The sequence below is a fragment of the Carassius carassius genome, chromosome 6, assembly GCF_963082965.1.
Source record: "Carassius carassius chromosome 6, fCarCar2.1, whole genome shotgun sequence".
Lineage (NCBI taxonomy): Eukaryota > Metazoa > Chordata > Actinopteri > Cypriniformes > Cyprinidae > Carassius > Carassius carassius.
This window is the reverse complement of record NC_081760.1, coordinates 32003320-32027280: the sequence shown is the minus strand read 5'-3', so window position 1 is coordinate 32027280 and position 23961 is coordinate 32003320. Positions and strand designations below refer to the sequence as shown.

At 37.8% G+C, this 23961-nt stretch overlaps 2 protein-coding genes across 5 annotated transcripts in view; both read right to left on the bottom strand.

Annotated features, from left to right (window-relative positions):
* Positions 1–967: 967 nt before the first annotated feature.
* On the bottom strand, positions 968–14018 carry LOC132141988 (dual specificity mitogen-activated protein kinase kinase 7-like). Of its 2 annotated transcripts, XM_059551631.1 has the most exons (12): positions 13870–14018; positions 7155–7202; positions 4870–5014; positions 4707–4773; positions 4516–4629; positions 4017–4136; positions 3457–3564; positions 3179–3358; positions 2900–2980; positions 2338–2480; positions 2204–2249; positions 968–2084 (listed from the first exon to the last, which is right to left on the bottom strand). In XM_059551631.1, the coding sequence occupies exons 1-12, from the start codon at positions 13991–13993 to the stop codon at positions 1944–1946; spliced, it is 1317 nt and encodes a 438-aa protein (XP_059407614.1). In that variant the 5' UTR covers positions 13994–14018; the 3' UTR covers positions 968–1943. The 2 variants fall into 2 exon arrangements, with proteins under 2 accessions (XP_059407614.1, XP_059407615.1); XM_059551632.1 differs by lacking the exon at positions 7155–7202.
* Positions 14019–16708: 2690 nt separating this feature from the next.
* LOC132142650 (serine/threonine-protein kinase N1-like) overlaps positions 16709–23961 on the bottom strand; it is a 38100-nt gene continuing 30847 nt past the window's right edge. For all 3 annotated transcript variants that reach the window (XM_059552674.1, XM_059552672.1, XM_059552673.1), the window contains exons 6-22: positions 23389–23602; positions 23072–23266; positions 22648–22757; positions 21502–21645; positions 21262–21337; positions 20905–21034; positions 20147–20234; positions 19972–20054; positions 19807–19882; positions 19607–19698; positions 19335–19511; positions 18620–18682; positions 18433–18509; positions 18206–18348; positions 18013–18120; positions 17782–17862; positions 16709–17087 (exon numbers count right to left, since the gene is read on the bottom strand). In XM_059552674.1, coding sequence (XP_059408657.1) covers positions 16884–17087; positions 17782–17862; positions 18013–18120; positions 18206–18348; positions 18433–18509; positions 18620–18682; positions 19335–19511; positions 19607–19698; positions 19807–19882; positions 19972–20054; positions 20147–20234; positions 20905–21034; positions 21262–21337; positions 21502–21645; positions 22648–22757; positions 23072–23266; positions 23389–23602 — 2061 coding nt within the window. In that variant the 3' untranslated portion in view covers positions 16709–16883. The remainder of the gene's footprint in view (positions 17088–17781; positions 17863–18012; positions 18121–18205; positions 18349–18432; positions 18510–18619; positions 18683–19334; positions 19512–19606; positions 19699–19806; positions 19883–19971; positions 20055–20146; positions 20235–20904; positions 21035–21261; positions 21338–21501; positions 21646–22647; positions 22758–23071; positions 23267–23388; positions 23603–23961) is intronic.

Here is a 23961-nt window from a genome sequence, read left to right as displayed (position 1 = left end):
CCAATACTTTCTGTAAGACTTCACCGGAGACTTTCTTTAATACTTTCTATATGCCTTCCTCCAATTTTCAACTCCCATACCATCCCGATATTTCCTCTGCTACATCCATTACTTTCTTCAATCCCTTATATATCACCATACTTCCTGTCTCAACGTACCATTACCATCTTCTTCATATTTTCTTTTTCTTCCCACACTCTTACTCACACAGTCTAGCAGTGATTTTGGCTTTTTAAAGCAGTGAATCTCAAACTCTACAGCTTTGGTTGTGAAAGTCGCTGAACATCTTCAGCACAACCCATGAGCAAGTGCCGAAATCCTCTGAGAACAACAGCTTGGCAGAAAAAAAGCAGTGCTGTCAAAAAAAAAAACAACCTTTGGTTTGCAGGAACTCAAATGATCATGGGAAAAAGAGAATGGTGAAGAGAATGAAATGATGAACGGTTGTCTGGGTAAATGAGTCGGGTGAATCAGAGCAGAAATGTTCCACTCACTTTTTCATTCTTGTGGAGAAAATGCTCGAACCAAACTGCTCTCACTGCAGAAACTCCAACCCCCCGCTCGTCTCTCTACAGCACTCTGAGTGACTATGACAACATCTCTCATCTATGCTTTTGGTGACTTGATTACCGTTTCTTCCTCACATTCTAAGACTGAAGCACACAGCTAAATCTTGTTAAAATACCCTTTTCTAACACTTGTCTTCCTGAGGTGTGCACTGTGTATGACTTTACACATTCTGGACTAATTTTTTTGTGTTTTATCTAGTGATAGACCGATACATAGTCCAATATTTGGCCATTTTGAGATTATTGCCATTGGCCAATGAACAGAAGTGTTTCTAGATGTGATCATCAGCCAATGAAAGTGAAGTGTGTAATTTCTGAATGACTAGCATAACGGAATTACACAAACACCATCAGTATAAGAACATTTTCACTCAGGTGTTCCAAAACATTTCCCCCCGTCTGTCATTTGTCAGACAAAGCAGATAGTCCCGCCCCAAATTTACACGATTTGTTTAACCAATGTCGCTGAGTCAGTCTTCTCAAACAAACAAAAACTGCTCATTTATAGTTGTCTCATCATATTAAATTGGGATACACACTTCATCCTATCGGTCAATCACTAGTTTTATCTTAATATACAACCTTCTCTCTTAGCCAATATGTCTGTTTTCAATACATGAAATTCCAGACCAAACTAGTTATAACAAGCTAAACACCAAGGATTAGAAACTCTACGATTAAGAATCACTAACTCTTTTGAGTACACATTTACCAAAATATCTGCTGATGCTTGCTAGCAAAAGAACACTTCTATAAAACATATATCACACAGCTATTATCTTGCTAACATCTATTCGCTTAGATTTGCCTAATGGCTCAGAGTACTTAAACTGTACAGGAAAGTGAAGAGCTAGAACGGATTACACACACACACACACACACACACACACACACAGACGCACAAACACACCATTGCACAGTGTTGTTCGACTACACTGTTCAGTCCCTGAGTAAGGGGCTACGGAGGATTTGGATTTTGAAGTGAACAGACTGTACACTTACTCTTGCGGCTAACCTTTATACGGCTGTCAGTGATCGTGGTTTAGTGAAACAGTGTGTTACTGTAAATGTATGTGTGTGCCACAGTGACCGTGTTAGACTGCAATGGTCCATCCTGTTCGATGGGTGGATGAAAAGGACAAAAATATTTCAGATTTACATCAAATCTGCCAAGGATTGTCTGTCGATCAGTCAAACTCCCAAATGAACATTCTCTCTTTTGTTTCAGCCACTTCCCTCTCTCAAACGGTCCATTGCCACTCCATCCTGTCTTTTTCATTTACATAATTTATATTTCAAGCCTGTCCACCTGTCTCTTTAAATCAACCTCTCAAATTCGCATCATTCTTTCTCTCCCGACCTCTCTCCGTCTGGCTACCTGCTGAAGAGAGAGTGGAGCTGGTGATGGTTGAAGCACTGGCTGCTGCGAGGAGACTCTGTGCGCTCCATCACCGTCTGGAACCAGCCCGCCACGTGTACTTCTGACACTTCATAACGACGGATAAAACTGTGTTCCTACAGAAAAAAAAAGACCACTTGTGTGAACAAATGATTAGAACAGGTTATAAAAACTGGCTATATTGAAACTGAGCACTACAACAAATGCTTGAGTTACATGGGAGATTGAGACTTACAAGCAGCTTGTGGTATTTTGGCCTTTTTCTGTGATCCTTTGTGAGGCTGTAGAGACAACAAAACTTACACATAAACATAATGGACAAATACTGGTGCTAAAATGTCATGTTTAGGTAACTTCATGTGAGTGTACCAGTCTTTGACGAAGGACTGGAAGTCAGGGGAGAAGCCCATGCTGAGAGGAAGGACCGGTGGGTCCTCTTGCAGAACTTTGGTGAGAACCTCAAAGTCTGTCTTGCAGTTCTTGTAAGGAAACTGTCCCGTGGCTAACTCCACCTACAGGTGAGGAGGAGGAATAATTACTTCTAGTAGTACGTGTGACTGTAGATTGCATTTTGAAATACATCTCGTTACTTACATTTACACTACCGTTCAAAAGTTTGGAGTCTGTATGATTTTTTAAAATGTTTTTCAAAGAAGTCTCACCAAGGCTGCATTTATTTAATCAAAAATAAACTGAGATAATGTGAAATATTATTACAATTCAGAAATGACTGATGGCAGAGCTGGATTTTTTATTTCCTAGCTGAATTAAAGTGTTCATTTCCTTTGTGATCCCAAACTTTCGATAGAAAATTTACTAAAAGTTTGATCATAATTAATTATATAACACCCCCTACACATATCCAACTACTGGTCAGCAAAGTAATCACAGTAAACAAGTGTTGGTTCAACAAAATGTGGAAAGAACTCACCAGAGAAATACCAAGACTCCAGACGTCAGCTCTGATGTCATAGTCAGGCTTACTGGGGTCTGGAGGGTCTATTCTCTCAGGCTAGAAAAAGATGATACATATTATGGTAAAGAATGCCAAACACTAAATCCTACATTATGTCTGCAAAATTTTTAATATTTCTTCTTAATTTGACCTCATAACATTGAAATATTTAAATATTAAATACATTTTTTTACAATTTTCAAAATCTTGAAACTTTATAATTCTGAAAATCAGACTTGAGGACCATGTGCTTACCGCCATGTATGCTGCACAGCCGGCGCTGCGAGTTTTGGCTTTAGAATCTACCAGTCGGCCACTAATGCCAAAATCACACAGTTTGATCTGCCCTTTGGCATCCAACAGGATATTAGATGGCTTCACGTCTCGGTGAATGACACCATGTTTCTCTTTTAGATACAGCAGAGCCTTTACAATCTACATGAGAAGAAAAAGAGCAAGATGAAAACATACATTTAACTAGACCAATATCTAATGTGCCATTCTGAATCAGGTGAATTTAAAGGAAGACTTACGGCCACGGTCATCTTTCCCAGAATGGCTTCTGGTATGGGCCCCTGGATCCGCTTCTTCAGCTTCTCTGCACACGTCCCCATTAGTTCCATGGCGATGAACACATCCGTCTACAGAAGAAGACACACCATTGAATAATTCAAGTAATTCAATACACTGACCATAAAACAGTAGTACTCAGTTCAAGAGGTACTCAGTAAAGGTCCTAAAATTGTAAAACTTCAAAATAGTATATGCCTACAAAATTAACTAGATAATAAAGATATTTTCAGAAATATTTACAAAATGTAAGTTTGGCAGCTAAATCACTAAGTAATCTGAAATAGTTGCTGATTTAAAATCAGCTTTTCCTAAAAATTTTAAACTAAATTTGGAACCTTTTTGAAAGGCATCAGACCTTTTTATTTCATCACCATCATTTTTAAGAATAATTATGCCTAATTAAGATCTAAAAATTATTAATAGGACTGAAATTCTGATAAAATAAATCAGATTATCAATGCAACTTTAATGCCACAGACCCTGGAAGAGGCTGAGCACAGATCGTAAGTGTGGTACTCACATTGGTGACGATTGCTCCATAGCACTGAATGATGTACGGACAGTCATGACTCTTCAACACAACATCTAGATCCATGAGGATTCTCTTATTCTCATCTTTATTACCCGTCCTCCTCATTTGCTGTAGGGAAAAACACACATGAAGGAAACAAGCTCACATAAACACAACTAGAACAACACAAACCAAGAGCAGTGATGTAATTAGTAAACAGTAATTACTTCTGCCTTAACTACTGTTTTAATGACTCGATAATTACAGGGAAAGTTCAAGACAACAAACACATGGATAAACAAACGTCTTCATTCAAAAAAGGTATTATACATTTTCCGGATATTATTTGAATTTCTTTTGACTTGAGTACAATGACAAGTGTAAGGGATTCTTCATATTTAGGGGTGATTGATCAAAAGTTTTTAAAACCCCTTAAAAAAAAATCCCATCCCATCCCTGCATTACCAGGGACAACAGATTGAGCGGAGAAACCGGGAGCTGAACCAACCTTAACTGCGATGACATGGCCAGTCTTCTCAAAGCGAACTTTAAACACCTGTCCACAGGTTCCACTGCCGATCTCCCCCTCACTGATCAGATCCGCCACCTCTGCAGGGTAACGCTGAAAAAGATACACACACTAGAGGTCAGACACTTTTCCCCACATTTAATAACTCCAGAATATGAGCGATGACTCACCTGTCCGTCAATCTTCAGATATCCTGTTTGTTTCATGATTTCCTGCAACTTCTGGTCAATTTCAGCACTGAAGATAAAAAAATAAACAGATCAACACACCAGAATTTTATATTCTAAAAAATGAGAACTGAGCAAACTCCACTATGCTGGGTTTGTGACATACTTCTCCAGGCTCTTCTGTAGGCTGTAGGTTGGAGTGGGAAGCGTTAGCATTTGTCGGGGTCTGCTGGGGTACGAGGGGTGTTGAGGAGAGCTTTCTGAAGAGGATGAGCGACTTCCTCCATCGTTGGCCAATGGCAACTGTAGGGCTGTAGAAAAAGACAAGAAGGTTGGAAGGAGTCAGAGAAAAGACAGAAGACAGGAAGCCAGTGACCGTCAATTCAAGCTGATTACTGGGACAAATGTTAATGAATGTTCAAGGACCCCAAATTAAGATCCTCAGGTCTGAAGGCCTAGAATATGACAGCTTATCCAGTCAAATAAAAGTCCAAGTCATGCCAAGATCAGACACACTCACACAGAAATGACGAGGGCTGCCAAACAGTGAAAACCAGCCATTGGAGTTAGTGTTAGCATTCCCAGCATGCACCAGGACAAGCAGGAGTCACCAACGGGTGACCTTTGACATTCGCTCACCAAACTGTGCAAAACTAAACATTTTATAGATTTCCTATCTGTCGATTGAGCATAGAAACAAAACTGTTTTTTCAGGAGAAATGGATAACCATCAAACTTCTGATTCCTCCTCAGGAAAACCTGTTCACGGGAGAGATTCTGTTAGCTTGGGTTAGTCAGTGAGGTCAAGCAATCTGGTGCAGAAAAACCTGCTGGACAGTGGACACAGACATACAGGGGCCGACATGGCCGTAATTCACATCTGTGCAGAAAACAGAGCCGAAGCTGTCTCTTCTGGAAAGAACGGACAGAGAGCTGAGAGACAGGAGAGGCCGGACAAGCTCAAACCCAAGATACAGTTGAACACACATCACCCTGTCGAGTGCCACCATAGATCTGTGTTTGTGTGGATGTGTTCGCTCACAGTCGGGCCGTGCAGTTATAGCCACAACATGCACAATGTCTGATCTTCCAACAAATCCTATACGCACAGGTCACACATTCAAAATACACACGCTTGCTGCTCCTTTTCCATGGTGAGGTGGAAAAGAGAATAAGAGAATGAACTGAAGAAAGGAAATATAGGAAGATAGTATTTTAATATAGACAAAGTGAAGTAGTAAGACTGAGATGGGTGAATGGTGAATAGGTGAATGGCTGTGTTCTCTAAACAAACATCATGCATTTAAGTAAATTACTAATTAAAGAAATGCTTATGTTAGTGAGATAAATGACAGAAAGCTGTATGAGATTAAAGCCAACATGAAATAAAAATGGACCCTATTTACTTCATTAATCAACATTTTAGGATTTAAGGTTGGATCAATACCAAAAAAATGACTAAAATGGCTAACATATTCAATATTTAAATAGTTATTCAATAAGTAACTGACATTCGATTATTACCCCTTTTTGTAGTTAACATGCTCAGTGAGTTTGCCTTTTTATTTGAAAGAAATCAACTAAATTATTCAGAAAGGATGCAATCAATTGATCAAAAGTGATGGTAAAGACTTTTATAATGTTACAAAAGGTGTATTTATATAATTTTTATAATTTTTTTTTTCCCCACAAAAAATATTAGGCAACATGTTTTCAACAAAGATAATAAATGTTTCTTGCACAACAAATCAGCATATTAGAATGAGATGTTGCTGAAAATTTAGCTTTGCAATCATAGGAATAAATTACACTAAAATATATTAAAACTGTTCCTTTAAAATGGAAAACAATTATTTTAAAACTTTAATAAAATATTACAGCTTTTACTATATTTTTGATCGGATAAATGCAGCTTCGGTGAGCATAAGAAACTTTTCAAAAACATTTCAAAGATTTTACAGACCACGAACCTTCATATAATATTCATCTGGATCACAAACGTCCATTTGCAAAATGAAGATATCACATTTTACATCAATACCAGATTGCAAGCCCATTTTGAACTATACATAAGTGCACATTAATCCAGAGCATTTATGATCATTAGTCAAAATGTAGCAACATAGGCTCTGCTTCTGAAACAACTTTGCCTTTCACCTGACATACCGCTTTTCACAACCAATCAACTACTGATAGATAAAATCAAGTACTGCCCTGCATTTATTATTGCTAGTGAGTGAGTGACATTTCATGTTGACTTTTTGATAGAGAGTGTGGGAATGAGAGGTGGTAGGATGAATGAGAAAGAGAAGAGAGCAAAACAGAGGTGCAGAGGGTGATGTAGTGCATGTAACCTGCAAGGTAAAGGAGAGAGAGAAAGAGAGAGAGAGAGAGAGAGGGTGATGCAGCGTGATGTAGTGGTGGTGATGATGATGATGATGATGATGGTACCTGCGCGCTGGGAGGGGGCTGGAGCTGGACTGAGCTGGATCACGATGACTAGATACAGAGGAGAGAAAATACACACACACTCATTACTAAAAGCCCACACACACCTCCAGGTATCACTTCGTCCCTCTCTTCAAACGTTATGATTCACCTTCAACGCGAGCACACTCCATCTAACAAAAATAATACTGACACCATCTGAAAAAACTAAATACAAATCCATCTAATGACAAAGTGTGACGGGGGAAAATCTGTTAATTCAGCTGAATTTATTTCAATATTTTAATATTTGTTATACCTGAAAAATACTACATTTGTAGTAGCTAAAACTATTTTAAATTAAAAGGAAAGTTCACCCAAAAACAAAAATTCTGTCATCATTTACATGTAAGGGTGTACGATATTAATTATTTATATATATATAAATAAAAGTGGGGACATCCCATAGGCGTAATGGTTTTTATAGAAACTGTATATTCTATGGCCCTACACCAACCCTACACCTAACCCTCACAGGAAACTTTGTGCATTTTTAATTTCTCAAAAAAAAAACCTCATTCTGTATGATTTATAAGCGTTTAGAAAAATGGGGACATGGGTTATGCCCTCATAAGTCACCCTCTCCTTGTAATACCTGTGTCATACCCATGTCATTATACAGAGTTGTGTCCTGATATGTCACAAAAACAAGAGCACGCACACACACACACACACACACACACACACACACACACACATGGCTGGACTGGCCATTGGGCATACCGGGCATTTGCCCGGTGGGCCGACGTGCTTTTTGGGCCGATATCTCATACTCATACTTGTTTTTTTTTAAACGGCCCATAAAATTTGTACATCCGCGGCCCATTCGTTTTGTTTTGCTTAATTGGCGGCGCTTGGTTTGTGCCGGTGTAATGCATTGGTCAAAGTCAGTGTTAGTTTTTTTTTCTGACAGATCAGCCCATGAAACACGTAGATCAGCGGCCCATTGGCTCTTTTGTTGATTGACACTGGGCTGGCCCAATCACAACTTTAAACGAGTGAGCGAGCGGCAGCAGTGTCAGTGTGTATCTGTAAAAAAAGATGGAGAAGAAACGCAAGGAATGTGCAGATAAATAGCGTGAAAAAATAGAAACAGGCCCTTAAAGCAGACACTGTAAACTGTGTCAAAATATATGTTTTCTGACCTTCATCAGCTCCTGTGGCAGATGATGATAGTGAGGACGGAGGATCAGGAGAGAGATGAGAAAGTGTAGAGCCTGCGGTAAGCAGAACTACTTTCAAAACACTTAGGCCATGTCATGAGTGTAGATTATTTCCACATCTGCATAGTTGACGATTACCGCAATTCACTAGAAATTTTATTAGGCGTTTGCAAACCATGTTTTCCGCCAAAATAAAAGATCATGTGCTTATTTCTTTCAAGTATAGAAATTGGTACAACTAATTAAGAAAGTTTCCTTTATTTTTTTGTGCATTTGTTTGACAAAATATGGCTATTACTGTCATTGGATTAATATTATAACTATTATTATGTATAGGTGTAATGTAAATAGACACTGTAACTAAAAGAGGTTTGAATTTTTCTTTGTTTAATTTGCACACTGAATATGGGTTGGAGCTTTTAATTTTGAACTCTCAAAGTGCACCAGATTAATGAATTTAACATTAAAATGCACAAAACTTTCTCACGGGGGCATGCCCCCGAGCACCCCTAGAAGGACCGAGGACACACCACCATAGTTTTAACAAAAATCCTGTAAGAAACACTGGTATTGCTATGCCAGAGCCGCTTATAGCTTGTTTTAGGATTCACCGCTGTGGAGTATAATTCAACTGTATTAATAAATATAAAATTTTGACTTATTTAATCAGTTAACTCTCACTCGTTCCTATACTCACTCATTACATGGCATTAGTGGTTTTAATGAATAGGAGTTGGTATGCATATAATTAAGGGCGTGCAAAGATGGGTGGTGTTTATGATCATATAGTGGGCCGCTCTGGGCAAAAATGCCCGGGCCGATTTTTTGTCCCAGTCCAGCCCTGCACACACACACACATATATATACACACACGCAAACACACACACACACACACACACACACACACACAAACACACACACACACACACATATATACACAAGTGCTGGTCATATAATTACAATATCATTAAAAAGTTGATTTCACTAATTCAGTTCAAAAAGTGAAACTTGTATATTATATTCATTCATTACACACAGACTGATATATTTCAAATGTTTATTTCTTTTAATTTTGATGATTATAACTGACAACTAAGGAAAATCCCAAATTCAGTATCTCAGAAAATTTGAATATTGTGAAAAGGTTCAATATTGAAGACACCTGGTGCCACACTCTAATCAGCTAATTAACTCAAAACACCTGTAAAGGCCTTTAAGGTCTCTCAGTCTAGTTCTGTAGGCTACACAATCATGAGGAAGACTGCTGACTTGACAGTTGTCCAAAAGACGATCATTGACACCTTGCACAAGGAGGACAAGACACAAAAGGTCATTGCAAAAGAGGCTGGCTGTTCACAGAGCTCTGTGTCCAAGCACATTAATAGAGAGGCGAAGGGAAGGAAAAGATGTGGTAAAAAAGTGTACAAGCAATAGGGATAACCGCACCCTGAAGAGGATTGTGAAACAAAACCCATTCAAAAATGTGGGGGAGATTCACAAAGAGTGAACTGCAGCTGGAGTCAGTGCTTCAAGAACCACTACGCACAGACGTATGCAAGACATGGGTTTCAGCTGTCGCATTCCTTGTGTCAAGCCACTCTTGAACAACAGACAGCATCAGAAGCGTCTTGCTTCAAAAAGGACTGGACTGCTGCTGAGTGGTCCACAGTTATGTTCTCTGATGAAAGTAAATTTAGCATAATCAGGGTCCCAGAGTCTGGAGGAAGAGAGGAGAGGCACACAATCCACGTTGTTTGAGGTCCGGTGTAAAGTTTCCACAGTCAGTGTCAGTGATGGTTTGGGGTGCCATGTCATCTGCTGGTGTTGGTCCACTGTGTTTTCTGAGGTGCAAGGTCAATGCAGCCGTATACCAGGAGGTTTTAGAGCACTTCATGCTTCCTGCTGCTGAACAACTTTAGGGAGATGAAGATTTCATTTTCCAACAGGACTTGGCACCTGCACACATTGCCGAAGCTACAAGTACCTGGTTTAACATGGTATCCCTGTTCTTAATTGGCCAGCAAATTCACCTGACCTTAACCACATATAAAATCTATGGGGTATTGTGAAGAGGAAGATGTGATATGCCAGACCCAACAATGCAGAAGAGCTGAAGGCCACTTTCAGAGCAACCTGGGCTCTCATAACACCTGAGCAGTGCCACAGACTGATCGAATCCATGCCACGCCGCATTGCTGCAGTAATTCAGGCAAAAGGAGCCCCAACTAAGTATTGAGTGCTGTACATGCTCATACTTTTCATTTTTATACTTTTCATGCTCATACTTTTCATGCTCATACTTTTCAGTTGGCCAAGATTTCTGAAAATACTTTCTTAGTATTGGTCTTAAGTTATATTCTAATTTTCTTAGTTGTCAGTTATAATCATCAAAATTAAAAGAAATAAACATTTGAAATATATCAGTCTGTGTGTAATGAATGAATATAATATACAAGTTTCACTTTTTGAATGGAATTAGTGAAATAAATCAACTTTGATGATATTCTAATTATATGACCAGCACCTGTATATATATATATATATATATATATATATATATATATATATATATATATATATATATATATATATATAGATTCTGGGATTTGATGGTAACAACATTTAAACAATATTTTGCTTCTTCCACAAGAGAAAGAAAGCTATACAGTTTGGAATGACATGAGGGTGTGGAAATGTGAAAATTTTATTTTTTGGGTGAACTATACCTTTAAATTGATCACTAAACAACAAAATAAATAATAAATAACTCTAAAAAAATACAAGTCAAACTCACATAGACTTAAACCCGAACACACAACAATAAGGCTTGAACCAATTCTCAGATAAAATTAAATAAAAATCAATTTTATAAATTTAACAAAGGCTTAAAAGGTTAGTTCATCCCAAAATGAAAATTCTGTCTCGTTTTACTCACCCTGAAGTTGTTGATGCAAATAAAAGCATTAATTAAATATGTTTATCATATAAAACGATTGTGTCACTTCAGAAGGCTTGGCATAAACTACTCAACTGAGATTGATTTTTTCATCCCTTTACGAACATTTTGAACCGTCAGAGTTTTGTGTAAAAAGACTTTCAATGGAATTAAATATATATATATATATATATATATATATATATATATATATATATATATATATATATATATTTGTGTTCCAAAGAATAACACATATTTTTCTTGGAAGAACATTAGGGTGACAGATGACAGAATTTTCATTTTCAATTTTCAAAAAATCCCTTAAAAAACTAATTCTCAGATAAAAATGAAATAAAATGCAATCTCACACAATCAACAACTAACTCTCAAATCTTTTACTTTTCACTGAAATCCACACACACACACACACACACACACACACATATATATATATATATATACACACACACACTAACCTAAAGGATTATTAGGAACACCTGTTCAATTTCTCATTCATGCAATTATCTAATCAACCAATCACATGGCAGTTGCTTCAATGCATTTAGGGGTGTGGTCCTGGTCAAGACAATCTCCTGAACTCCAAACTGAATGACAGAATGGGAAAGAGAGGTGATTTAAGCAATTTTGAGTGTGGCATGGTTGTTGGTGCCAGACGGGCCGGTCTGAGTATTTCACAATCTGCTCAGTTACTGGGATTTTCACGCACAACCATTTCTAGGGTTTACAAAGAATGCTGTGAAAAGGGGAAAAACATCCAGTATGCGGCAGTCCTGTGGGCGAAAATGCCTTGTTGATGCTAGAGGTCAGAGGAGAATGAGCCGACTGATTCAAGCTGATAGAAGAGCAACTTTGACTGAAATTACCACTCGTTACAACCGAGGTATGCAGCAAAGCATTTGTGAAGCCACAACACACACAACCTTGAGGCGGATGGGCTACAACAGCAGAAGACCCCACTGGGTACCACTCATCTCCACTACAAATAGGAAAAAAAGGCTACAATTTGCACGAGCTCACCAAAATTGGACAGTTGAAGACTGGAAAAATGTTGCGTGGCCTGATGAGTTTGGATTTCTGTTGGACATTCAGATGGTAGAGTCAGAATTTGGCGTAAACAGAATGAGAACATGGATCCATCATGCCTTGTTACCACTGTGCAGGCTGGTGGTGGTGGTGTAATGGTGTGGGGGATGTTTTCTTGGCACACTTTAGGCCCCTTAGAGCCAATTTGGGCATTGTTTAAATGCCACGGCCTACCTGAGCATTGTTTCTGACCATGTCCATCCCTTTTATGACCGCCTTGTACCCATCATTTGATGGTTTCTTCCAGCAGGATAATGCACCATGTCACAAAGCTCAAATCATTTCAAATTGGTTTCTTGAACATGACTGAGTTCACTGTACTAAAATAGCCCCCACAGTCACCAGATCTCAACCTAATAGAGCATCTTTGGGATGTGGTGGAACGGGAGCTTCGTGCCCTGGATGTGCATCCCACAAATCTCCATCAACTGCAAGATGCTATCCTTTCAATATGGGCCAACATTTCTAAAGAATGCTTTCAGCACCAGTTATGAAGGCGAAAGGGGGTCAAACACAGTATTAGTATGGTGTTCCTAATAATCCTTAAGGTGAGTGTATATATATCCTGACCATTTACCATGTTATTAGTTTGCACGTTATCCACTGGCTTTAATCAGTCTACAATCATGTAACAAAATCCAGACGCTCTAAATGATTTCTGTATAATTGAAAAACACAAACTGACCCTCTGAAAGAGTTTTTTTGATCAGGGTATAAAAAAAGAGGCACCACAAAACAGAGACGGACATGAACCCTGAGCGTCCAGGAGCGTGATGTACTGGGACATCAGCACATCAAATCACAGAACAGACCTTACACTTCACTCATGCAGGAACAACCCTAATCTTAATATACATAAAATACATGTTAAAATACGCGGAATGATCGGAAATGTCACTCCTGACATAATCCCTTCATCATGGTCACTAAAATGTGGCCATGATATCAAGACAGTCAAGACTTATCAAGACTTAAGGGACAAAAAGCATAAGACATTAAATTATAAAGGAGAAGAAAAAAATCATACATTTTCTCTAAATACAGACAACTGACAGTCTCAGAAAAAACCAAACCAGTAGTTCAAAACTATACAAGTCTGTCATGATGACTTTACGACAGTAAATACCAACAATCTCTCTAAATACAAACATTCATTCAGACATGGAAAAACGGACAGACTGATATGGGAGTATCATGGCCTGCTAAACACAGCTAGCCGCCAGGCTAACGCTAGTGAGCTGACTGCCAGAGATGTTTAATATTTATCTATTTACTAACTGTAAATCTGTAGTAAATAATCTGGAGTAGAAACCCTGATTAATAAAATCCCCCAGACATTTGACAGAGACCCGTGAGAGTCAGTGTGAGTGAAGTGTCAGGATTTGATCGGTTTGTTTGTTTATATCATGTAGAGTGTGTGTTTCATCCCTCCGTCATTACGTTCAATCACTCGTTCACTCTCTCGCGCACTCACTTGGCCTCGGACGCGTCCGCTGCGGGCTCATGTCGATGTTCAGGTCGATTCGTTTGCGGGCTTCTTTATTTTCCTGCTTGAGTTTCTCCTCGATTCGGGAGAGTCTCTGCTCCAGCGACGACATCTTGAAAACTTCAGCAGCACCATCGAGCGACGCAACTCACTCCCCTCTAGCGGCGACTGAGGGAATCACAGCGCCTTCAGTCGCCCTCTAGTGGAGACTGAGGGAAACACAGCGACACGGCGCCTTCAACCGCCCTCTAGCGGAGACTGAGGGAAACACAGCGTCTTCAGTCGCCCTCTAGCGGAGACTGCGGGAAACACAGCGCCTTCAGCTGCCCTCTAGCGGCGACTGAGGGAAACAGTCTTCAGAAGGCTTGGTTTAAACTACTCAACTGAGATTGACTGATTTTTTTCATCCATTTACGAACATTTTGAAGCGTCAGTTTTGTGTAAAAAGACTTTCAATGTAGTTGAAAGTCTTATACATCCCATATATATATATGAATTCTCTCTATATATATTAATTCTCTAGCGGAGATTGAGGGAAACCGAAACACGGCGCCTTCCGACGCCCTCTAGCGACGCAAAATACAGATCTGAAGTACGCAGAAGTCAATACGTTTCTGCAATCGTATGATTTGTCTAGGTATCCAGTAAAATCTTCTTACTTCTCATGAATGTGTTTTTCAATGTATGCTTTATTTTGATGTATTCTATAATACTGTTGTTATTATATTTATTACTGTTCCTGGCTCTTTTTTTACTGATGTTCTTTTAGCTGCAGTCGGTGCTTCTCATGTTCTTAGGCAATGTTGTTGGTAAAACAGCGCCACTTGCCCCTAGCGGCCATTGCGGGTAATAACAACACCGACTAGCGGAGCAATATCGTTTTTCAGAGAAAAAGTGTCCTTGTTTAATTCAAGATAGTCTGTAAAAATGCATAGACAACACAAACACGTGTTCATCTCAACAACAGCTTTATAAATACAACTCATGTGATGGATTGTATAATTGTACAGGACATGCATTAGTCTGCAGAGTTTCCCATTTCAGGAAAAAAGGAGGAAAAGTTGTTGAATGATACATACAATTTTAGTATGTTTTTTTTTTCAGTTTTGCTACATTTTGTTCACAGTGTGCATGAGTTTAATTTTTTGGGGCTTCATCCAATTTTGTGTGTGCGATCAAATGGCTTAAAAAACTATTCATCTGCTCCTTGCAAGTAACAGATATGTCATGTTCGCACAAACTGTCTAATAATAATAATTAAAAAAAACTACACAAAATGATCATTCAAAGGCATCAAAACAGCTCTGAGGTAATAAAGTGTGTGAAACCAGAACTAAGACAACAGTGACTATTCACCATTCATTTGTATCATGATGACTAGAATAAGCAACAGATACCATTTATTATTTAACAGATATCTATTTAAAACCATGTATAAAATTGGAGAAAGTATCTGCTATTTGAGGCCATGGAGTCTTTGAACAAGAAGTGTTTTTTTTTTTACCTTTTTTGCTCAGATTTATCAAATCATCCAACAAATCTGAAAAAAAAAAGTTTGCAGATGAACTTTCAGTAACAAACAAAATAAATGATTGGACCTTGTGAAAATAATCCACACATTCATTATCCTATACTCCAGTACAATATTCCCATACAAAAGGTCAAATATTTGAGATCTCAAAGTCTACTATTGTAAGGTAAATCACATGAATTCACTTTTCAGACAAGACATATCTCCCACATGAGCCTGAGCATACAAAAAGAAACATGCAATTCAGAAAAAAACTGTCTCAAAATGTTTTTAAAACTAAATGCAACAACCACAAAGTGATGAAGTAGGCTAATGCTGACAGACTGAATTGACATGTTTCCTAGCTGTCATATTTAAAATGTGAAACACATTCCACTTATTTTAATAACTAGCCAATCAAGATTTAAGATTCTAGACATTGGTTTCCCTCACTGAAGGGAAAAATTCAACAGGAGGAACAGAAAACAGGGCAGACAGAACAATATTTTAAAGCATTTTGTTTATGTAACAGATTTGTTTGTTTTTGTACATTTTCATAAAGGTAACAAAAGTGCACTTAATGAATGGAGCACAATCTGTCTGCTCTACTATATTTCAATTTGCTTGACTTTCACATGTAACTTGTAAGATATGAAGTGTTTGATGTATGAGAAATACCCAGAATGAACAAGTCTAAAGAGGTTTTAACTCCCTAACCACTGACCTTGCTCTTGGTTGTATCATTCACAAAAGTTGACCGAGATGTTTCTGTGTGACCTTTATTGATTTGCTTCAAGTTTTAAAACATACCTTCAGGTTGTCTTTATTAAGACAAGAAGCATTCTTCAAAAGTAGATAGGACACTTGAAGACAAACCAACAATTTCAACAAGTTCAACGGTGCACTGTCATTTTTTTTAATTTAAAAACATTTATTTAAAGAAATAAATATTATTTCTCAATAGAGTTTAAATGTATGACCATTCACATGAGATGAAGATACTAGTCATATCAGTAGCTTAATAAAAGCGGTTTTATTTTACATGATGGGAGAGGCCATGTTGAGATCACATGACAAGCTGAACGTTACTCAGTTCAATAACACATCTGTTATTGGACACTTTCACGTTAGCTTAATAACTGAATCATGGCTGACTAAAGAACGCTTTTCAATAATAGCATCGGTAACTATACACTGTAGTGTGATGCTTCATCCAAACCACTAGGTGTCAGTCTAGGGGTCGAGGCGCAATAAAAGAATTAAAAAAAATGATAAATGCACCTTTAAACCTACTGGCAAGAAACAAGCTTTCAGTCTAATTTAATCTGATTAGTACTGTTCTCAGGCTTTCTTCTTCTTCCATCACAGTGTTCACAGGTCCAGCACATTCACAATTCATGCAAATCACTCAAATTGGCCACTATTGTCCTCGTCGTCACTGAGTCACAGAGCAGAAATGTCTCTATACTGCACTAACACAGTGAAGACGCTCTCAGCAGAGGTCAGAGACATAGTCAAAGTCATGGAAACTGTCCTGGTCCTTGCGCGAGAGCACCCGGGGCTCACGAGGCGGCGTGAGGGCCGGCGCTTCTGTTGTGAACTCCTCGTCGAAGTTGCTGATGTCTTCTTTTCCTCTGATAGTCGGAAGGAAGGGAGGAGGGAGTTTACGGAGGAGAAGAGCCTCCCAGTCCATATTCTGAAAAGTGAAAAAAAAAGTATGTGTATGAACATATAATTTATTTTGATGCCATCATTTCATAAGCAAACCAAAAATGCAATTGCAACACTAAAAAACACCCCCTTTAAAAAAATAACTTAAAATGATGGATGAACCGATATTGAAATTATAGATATTAAAAGGATAATTCTATTCTTGAATTATCTAAATATTATCTAAATATTAAATATCAATTATAGAAATAATAAATATTTCAATAATTTAATGACAGTTCTCTGCTGTCATTCATAACAATAATTACTCACAGCAGCTAATTCTAATTATAAAAATGAAGACAGAAATATATTACTGTTGTAAATTACAGTTCTACTGAAAAATAATTTAAAAAAAATTGATAATTATAACAATGAAATGTGATGCATTCTTCTCACTGAAACAGCCAGTGCATCAGTTATATGATTAAATTGTAGCTTTTATTTTGATAATTACACTATATCACAAATATTGTGCAGCCCCATTTATTTATTTTAATTTCACAATTGATATAATTAATTATTAGATTTTCATCAACTGATGAACCCCCAAAGGTCTGTGGACCACCTTTTGGAAAAAGACACACTTGCAGTACGAAAAAGACACTTTTTGAAAAAGATATTTGTTAAAGATCTATATTGTTCCACATAAAATGACATAATATTAGTATCTCTCTTACCCTGAAGAAAGGCTGTTTCTTTACATCCTCTGCATCTTTCTCACTGAAACCCAGTCGTCTTTCTGGATTTCTTCTTAGTAACTTTAAAATAATATGTTAAATGTAAATTTATCCACACTTAATTTTTTACATAAAATGATATTTAGAAATTCATAAAGGTAAGACATTTCGCTACAATAGCTGATTAAAAGAAATGTTGGTAGGCTCAAAAAATCAGTTTGAGATATTTACCCTCCTCATGATGCCAATGGCCTCTGAGGAAAGGAACCGTGGATAACGAACTTCATCATTCACTATGCTGTCAAAAACCTCCTCTTCATCATCACCTGGAAACGGAGACTAGAAAGACAGTTTTAGATCAGACAGATGCCAAAACTGTATGAATGCTTCAAACATTTCAAATGAAAATGCTCAAATTTCTCACCTCTCCTACCAACATTTCATATATAAGGACTCCGAGTCCCCACCAGTCCACGGCCCGTGTGTACGACGTGTCTGTTAGGACCTCTGGAGCCAGAAACTCTGGAGTCCCACAGAACGTACTGGTCCGGTCCCCAAAACCCATCCCTGAGAAAGAGACAAAAACATGTCTGACAATTCAAGCACCATCCACAGAAGGATATTTAGAACAGTAGGTGGAAAAGTCATTACCTTCTTTACACAATCCAAAGTCGGCGATCTTCACGTAACCATCGGTGTCAAGCAGCAAGTTGTCCAATTTAAGATCTCTGGAGGGAACACACAAATATATGCAAATGTGCATTTAAAACATGTATAACATTCTTTAGACAAAGCCAGAACATGTGCACACAATTCTTTTCTTTTCTTGCATACTCACCGGTACACAATCTTGTTGTCATGTAAAAATTGAAGCCCTAAAACTACACAGGCAGCATAGAACCTGAAACACACACAAACACAACTTAAAATAGCCAACAACAAAAATGTGGACATTTTTTCTCATATTTCGACTTTATCTTCTACTCCTAAACATAAATATCACACAAAACTTTCTTTAAAGCTAATTAATAGACAAACAAAATGTTTTAAGCCATTTCTATAGTTCAAAAGTTTAGGGTCAGTAAGTTACTTTCTTATTTTTTATTTAGCAAGGATGCTTTTTTTCGAATGGATCATAAAGTAACAGACACTTACAATGTTACAAATAAATTAACTCTGTTCATCAAAGAATCCCTTAATATAAAAATGTGTCATGGTTTCCACAAAGTATTAAGCAGCCAAATGTTTTTGAACTATTTGAAATCATCATATTAGTATAATTTCTGAAGGATCATGTGACACAGAAGACTGGAGTAATGATGCTGAAAACTCAGCTTTGCGTCAAAAGAATTAATTACATTTGAATATGTATTAAAATAGAATTAAGTTATTTTAAATTGTAATAATATTCCACAATATTACCGTTTACTGTACTTTTGATCAAATAATTGCAGTCTTGGTGAGAGTTCTTTCAGTGGTGTGTAATTTCAGGTTTTTTGATCTTTGTGGATACAGTCCGGAAAAGCAAAAACCTGACAGTAGGCTTTACATACACAGCTCGTGGCTCGGTGAAGACGTCTGCATGTATGTGCATCATTAGGTCGCCGCCTGCCGTGTACTCCATGACAAAACACACATGTTCTGGGGTCTGGAAACATGCAAACAGGTTCACGAGGAAGGGGTGCTGCGCACTGTTCACTGTCTCGAAAATGTGCTTTTCACACATCAAACTGAGGGAGAGACACAGAAAAACAAGAGATTAAAATTAAAAACATATTTCAGGAACAGAGAAGGAAAACAACAAGAAAAAAAATATTTTGTTTACCTTTCTACTTCATCTCTGGCCACAATGTCTCCTTTCTTCAGGGCTTTAATGGCGTACATATTGCCTGACTTCTTATATTCTGCCAACAGAACCTGAATGACACGGATATTATATGATATGAACATTTCAGAGGCAAAGCTAGGCAGGAAGTAGCTGTAGGATCAAATAAATTATAGAAGCCATGAAAGGTTGAAGACTACCTTTCCAAAATGACCTCTGCCAAGAACAGCTATTAGTCTGAAATCCTGCAGGCTCAAAGGAGTCTTCTTCTGTTTACTGTTCACACACAAACACACACAAACTAAGAAACCACTATAAAGACTCAGATATACGTGGGAATCTTTATACCCTGTGTTTGAGTGAACCTGCTCAGTGAATGTGTTCTGATTTGGCGTTCAGGTGTGGTGGGCTCCGGAGCAGAGACGGGTTCAGTGGCCGCTTGTCGTTCCTGTGCCAAGAAGCAGAGAGAGGGGAGGAGTTACAGGGAGATGGGGAGGGGTTAATGAGAAAAGAGGAGGAGTTATAGAGAGAGCCTCTCACTGGAGTGCTTGTGTCTATCTCATCTCGCTGAATGTCCACCTTCATTGGCGAATCATAGTCTAAATTCAACTTTTCCACCGATATCTCCCTGTAACACACAAACATGTGTAAAGACAACAAAAAAACACATTCCAGCTAGTTAATCAGATCCACTTATTTTACAATACTAATACTGTTTAGTAAATTAGTTGCACTCTAGTAGAGGTTTAGACTTGAATAAGAGACAACTGTTTGTGTGTGCTGATTTAAAGGATAAATGAAAGCAAACATCAAAATTTACAATATCCTGGTTATTATTTACTCATATAATAAAAGTTTTTTAAATAATTCATGCTGTTGTTTTTTTATGGAACCCATTCAATATTACTATTATTATTAATAATATATATATATATATATATATATATATATATATATATATATATATATATATATATATATATATATATATATATAAATTACACAAAACAATATAGAAATATTGCTTCTGTAATAAAATTATTGTAAGTACTGTAAAAAAATATATATGTATATATTAATAATTTTATTTTACAAAAGCAAATGAAAGATTGCCATACTGATATATTAATCTTAAAAGCTTTTCATGATGAAAGACTTTTTAGTTTTTTTTGACAACAGATTTATTAACAAATCTCATCACAAATTTGCGAAGATTGTACATGCTCAGCGGATGATGCTTTTCGTTATTTTTACGTATAAATTCACATGTATTATGTCTGTTTTTGTGTGTGCTTTACCCTGTCTGTACTGTGTGTGCGTGAGGGCTGTAGGTTCCTGTGTTGTTGCCGGTTGGTATGGCATTCCTCAGTAACCTCACCCACGTGCCGATATCAACATTCATCTGCCGAGCTCGCAAGAACGCTTTACCTGCACGTGACCACAAACACACACAGAGAAAACGCCAGTTTAACCTCTGACCACTGGATGGCGCTCAACACCATTCAAGTCACTTTTTAGAAATTAAAGTCAAAGTTAAATGACATTCAGGTCAATTTTTAAGTGCAATTTTTTTTGGATCAATCTATCATCAGATTCCTGCATTTATTGTAAACAGAGAAAACATTTATTGTCAGTTATTTATTACAGTCTCCTACCCTGTTGTTTGGAGAAAACTTTCTTCTGCCGTTTTAGCCGTGGAACCCTCTCAATCACGGGGTTAAAGAAGGTAACCTGAAGCAGAAGGATGGTACACATATGTCACCCACATATTTCAATTGGGGCCAGTTTAGCACATTTATTTGGTTTTGGTGCATTCATAAAGCAACTTTTGCAATAAGCAGTGAGGCAGAATCCCTTTATGGACATAAGATACATATTTTTGAGTGTGTGTGTACCTCTGCCAACAGCAGTCCCTGTGGTTCTAGTTCTACTTGTACTTTGTGTTTCTGGTTGTCCAGAAAATCCTCCAACTTGAGAAATTTCAGCGCACACAGAGACCGGTAGTCTCTCCAGTACACTGTGATCTCCATCTCTCTGGACTGCACACATAAAGACACACAGCTCAAGGAGATTAGAATCAGTATTTCTTCACCTTAATTTAATGAATAATTGTCCAGATATTATATATCCTGACCGAAAAAAGACATATAACCATGCAAGCCCTAATTTGCATGGCTGTTAATCATTCTGCATGTACAATCTGCTTTTTTCCTAGATAAGAATAGCATGCCCTTGCTTGTGTAAGAGTTATTTGAGATGTTCCAGCAGTAAAGTCACAGATAACACAGCCAACGGATTTAGATTTTGTAATTATAATTACAGCCTGTTATCTGGAGCTTTAATTAATGAAACAGACACTGAACCTCTAATCTGTGCAAATCTACTATTAAAGGGATAGTTCATCCAAAAATGAAAATTCTGTCATTAATACTAACCCTCATGTCTTTCTAAACACATAAGAACTTCTTTCATCTTCGGAACATAAATTAAGATATTTTTGACCCTCCATAGACAGCAAGGTAACTACCACATTCAAGGCCCAGAAAGGTACCAAGAGCATTGACAAAATGGTACATGTGACATCTGTGCTTCAACCATAATTTTATGAAGCTATGATAATAGTTTTTGTGTGGCAAAAAAACAAAAATACCAACTTCATTCAACAATTCTTCTCATCCCGGGTTACCATCTACTGCCAGTATCAAGAGTAACACAATGCATGAATGAAGTTGCTATTTTTTTTTTTTTTTTTTTTGAGCACAAAAAGTATTCTTGTAGCTTTGTAGAATTACGGTTGAACCACTGATGTTACATGAACATTTTAATGATGATCTTACTACGTTTCTGTGCCTTGACTATGGTAGTTACTTTGCTGTATATGGAGGGTCAGAGAGCTCTCGGATTTCATCAAAAACATATTAATTTGTGTTCCAAAGATGAACGAAGATCTTACGGGTTTGGAACGACATGGGGGTGAGTAATTATTGACAGAATTTTCATTTTTGGAGGGAACTATCCCTTTAAAACAGAACTGAACTCACTCTCTCCAGCTCTATGGTGAAGGTCTGATCCCAGCCCTGTTCTCCAACTGTCTTCCATGCCGTCTGACCCACGACTGTGTTATCCAGCTTCAGTACTGCGCTCACCTCCGCTGCACACAGACATGAATACAAATGTATCTTTTAATTGAGATCAAATCAAGGTCAATATTTCCTGAATTCTCATACACTTCATTACACTTCATTAAAAGCTCAGTTAGTTCACTTCACGTCAATCACTCGTCAGCATGATAATGCAACACCCCATGTGTTATTAGCTCAGATGCACTACATCCTGTTCTGTTCAATGCAAAGCTGTCGTTCCACATGACCGACACAACAGAAGTAGTAAAATTAAACCTCAGACATCATCACGGACTAATCACACTATGAATGTTACAGCCCCCACACACACACACACACTCACAGGAGAGTTCGTCTGTTTTGGAGGGTGTTTTTCCGCTAACGCTGCCGCTGCGACTATACAAGCCTTTTCCACTCCGCATAAAGGACCGCCCTTCTCCCGGACTGTAACACGGCAGCAAAACCTGGCTGCCACGGGAACGTCCGGGAACCACCTCCATCACACCCATACAACCCAGCAATGTGACCTGAAGAGTGCCTGCACACACACACACACACACACACACAAAACTCTAATTTAAGAAGCCAGTATCTGATGACTTCCACTAATTGAAATTAAATAAACATCAGTTTATAGATGTAAATGATATTTTTGAATACCAGTGAGGGGGGAGGGTTTGGAGAGGGTGCTGTACTGGTTGTGCAGGTAGGGGGCGCCGTGTCGAGAACTGAACGCTGGTGAGGAGGCTAACACCAGCTCCTCTTTGATAACAGATGCTTTGGGATGATCCTCAGGAAGTTCTGCTAACCGCCGATCTAATGAATCTCTCAGCAGATCCAACCTCTGAGACGACTCGCTCAGACGACACTGAGCCTGTAGAAGATGAGAGAAGAAGACATGAGGAATGACGTATTAAAAGAGTGCATGGACATCAAAACTTCCAATACTACTTTAATACTACGATAATAATAAATATAACTTACTGACTTGCTGTATTAAACTTAATTACTGACTTAACTGGAAAAAGAAGTGTTTATTTAATTAAGATGTATTTCAAAATTTACTCCTTTGGAATTCATGCTTATATGCTGATTTGCTCAAGAAATATTGCTTATAATTATCAATAGTAATATCAGCCATTTATTATATTTGTAGACACGGTGATACATTTTTTTCAGGATACTTTGATAAATAAAACATTCAGAAGAACTGTATTTGAAACTATTTGTGTG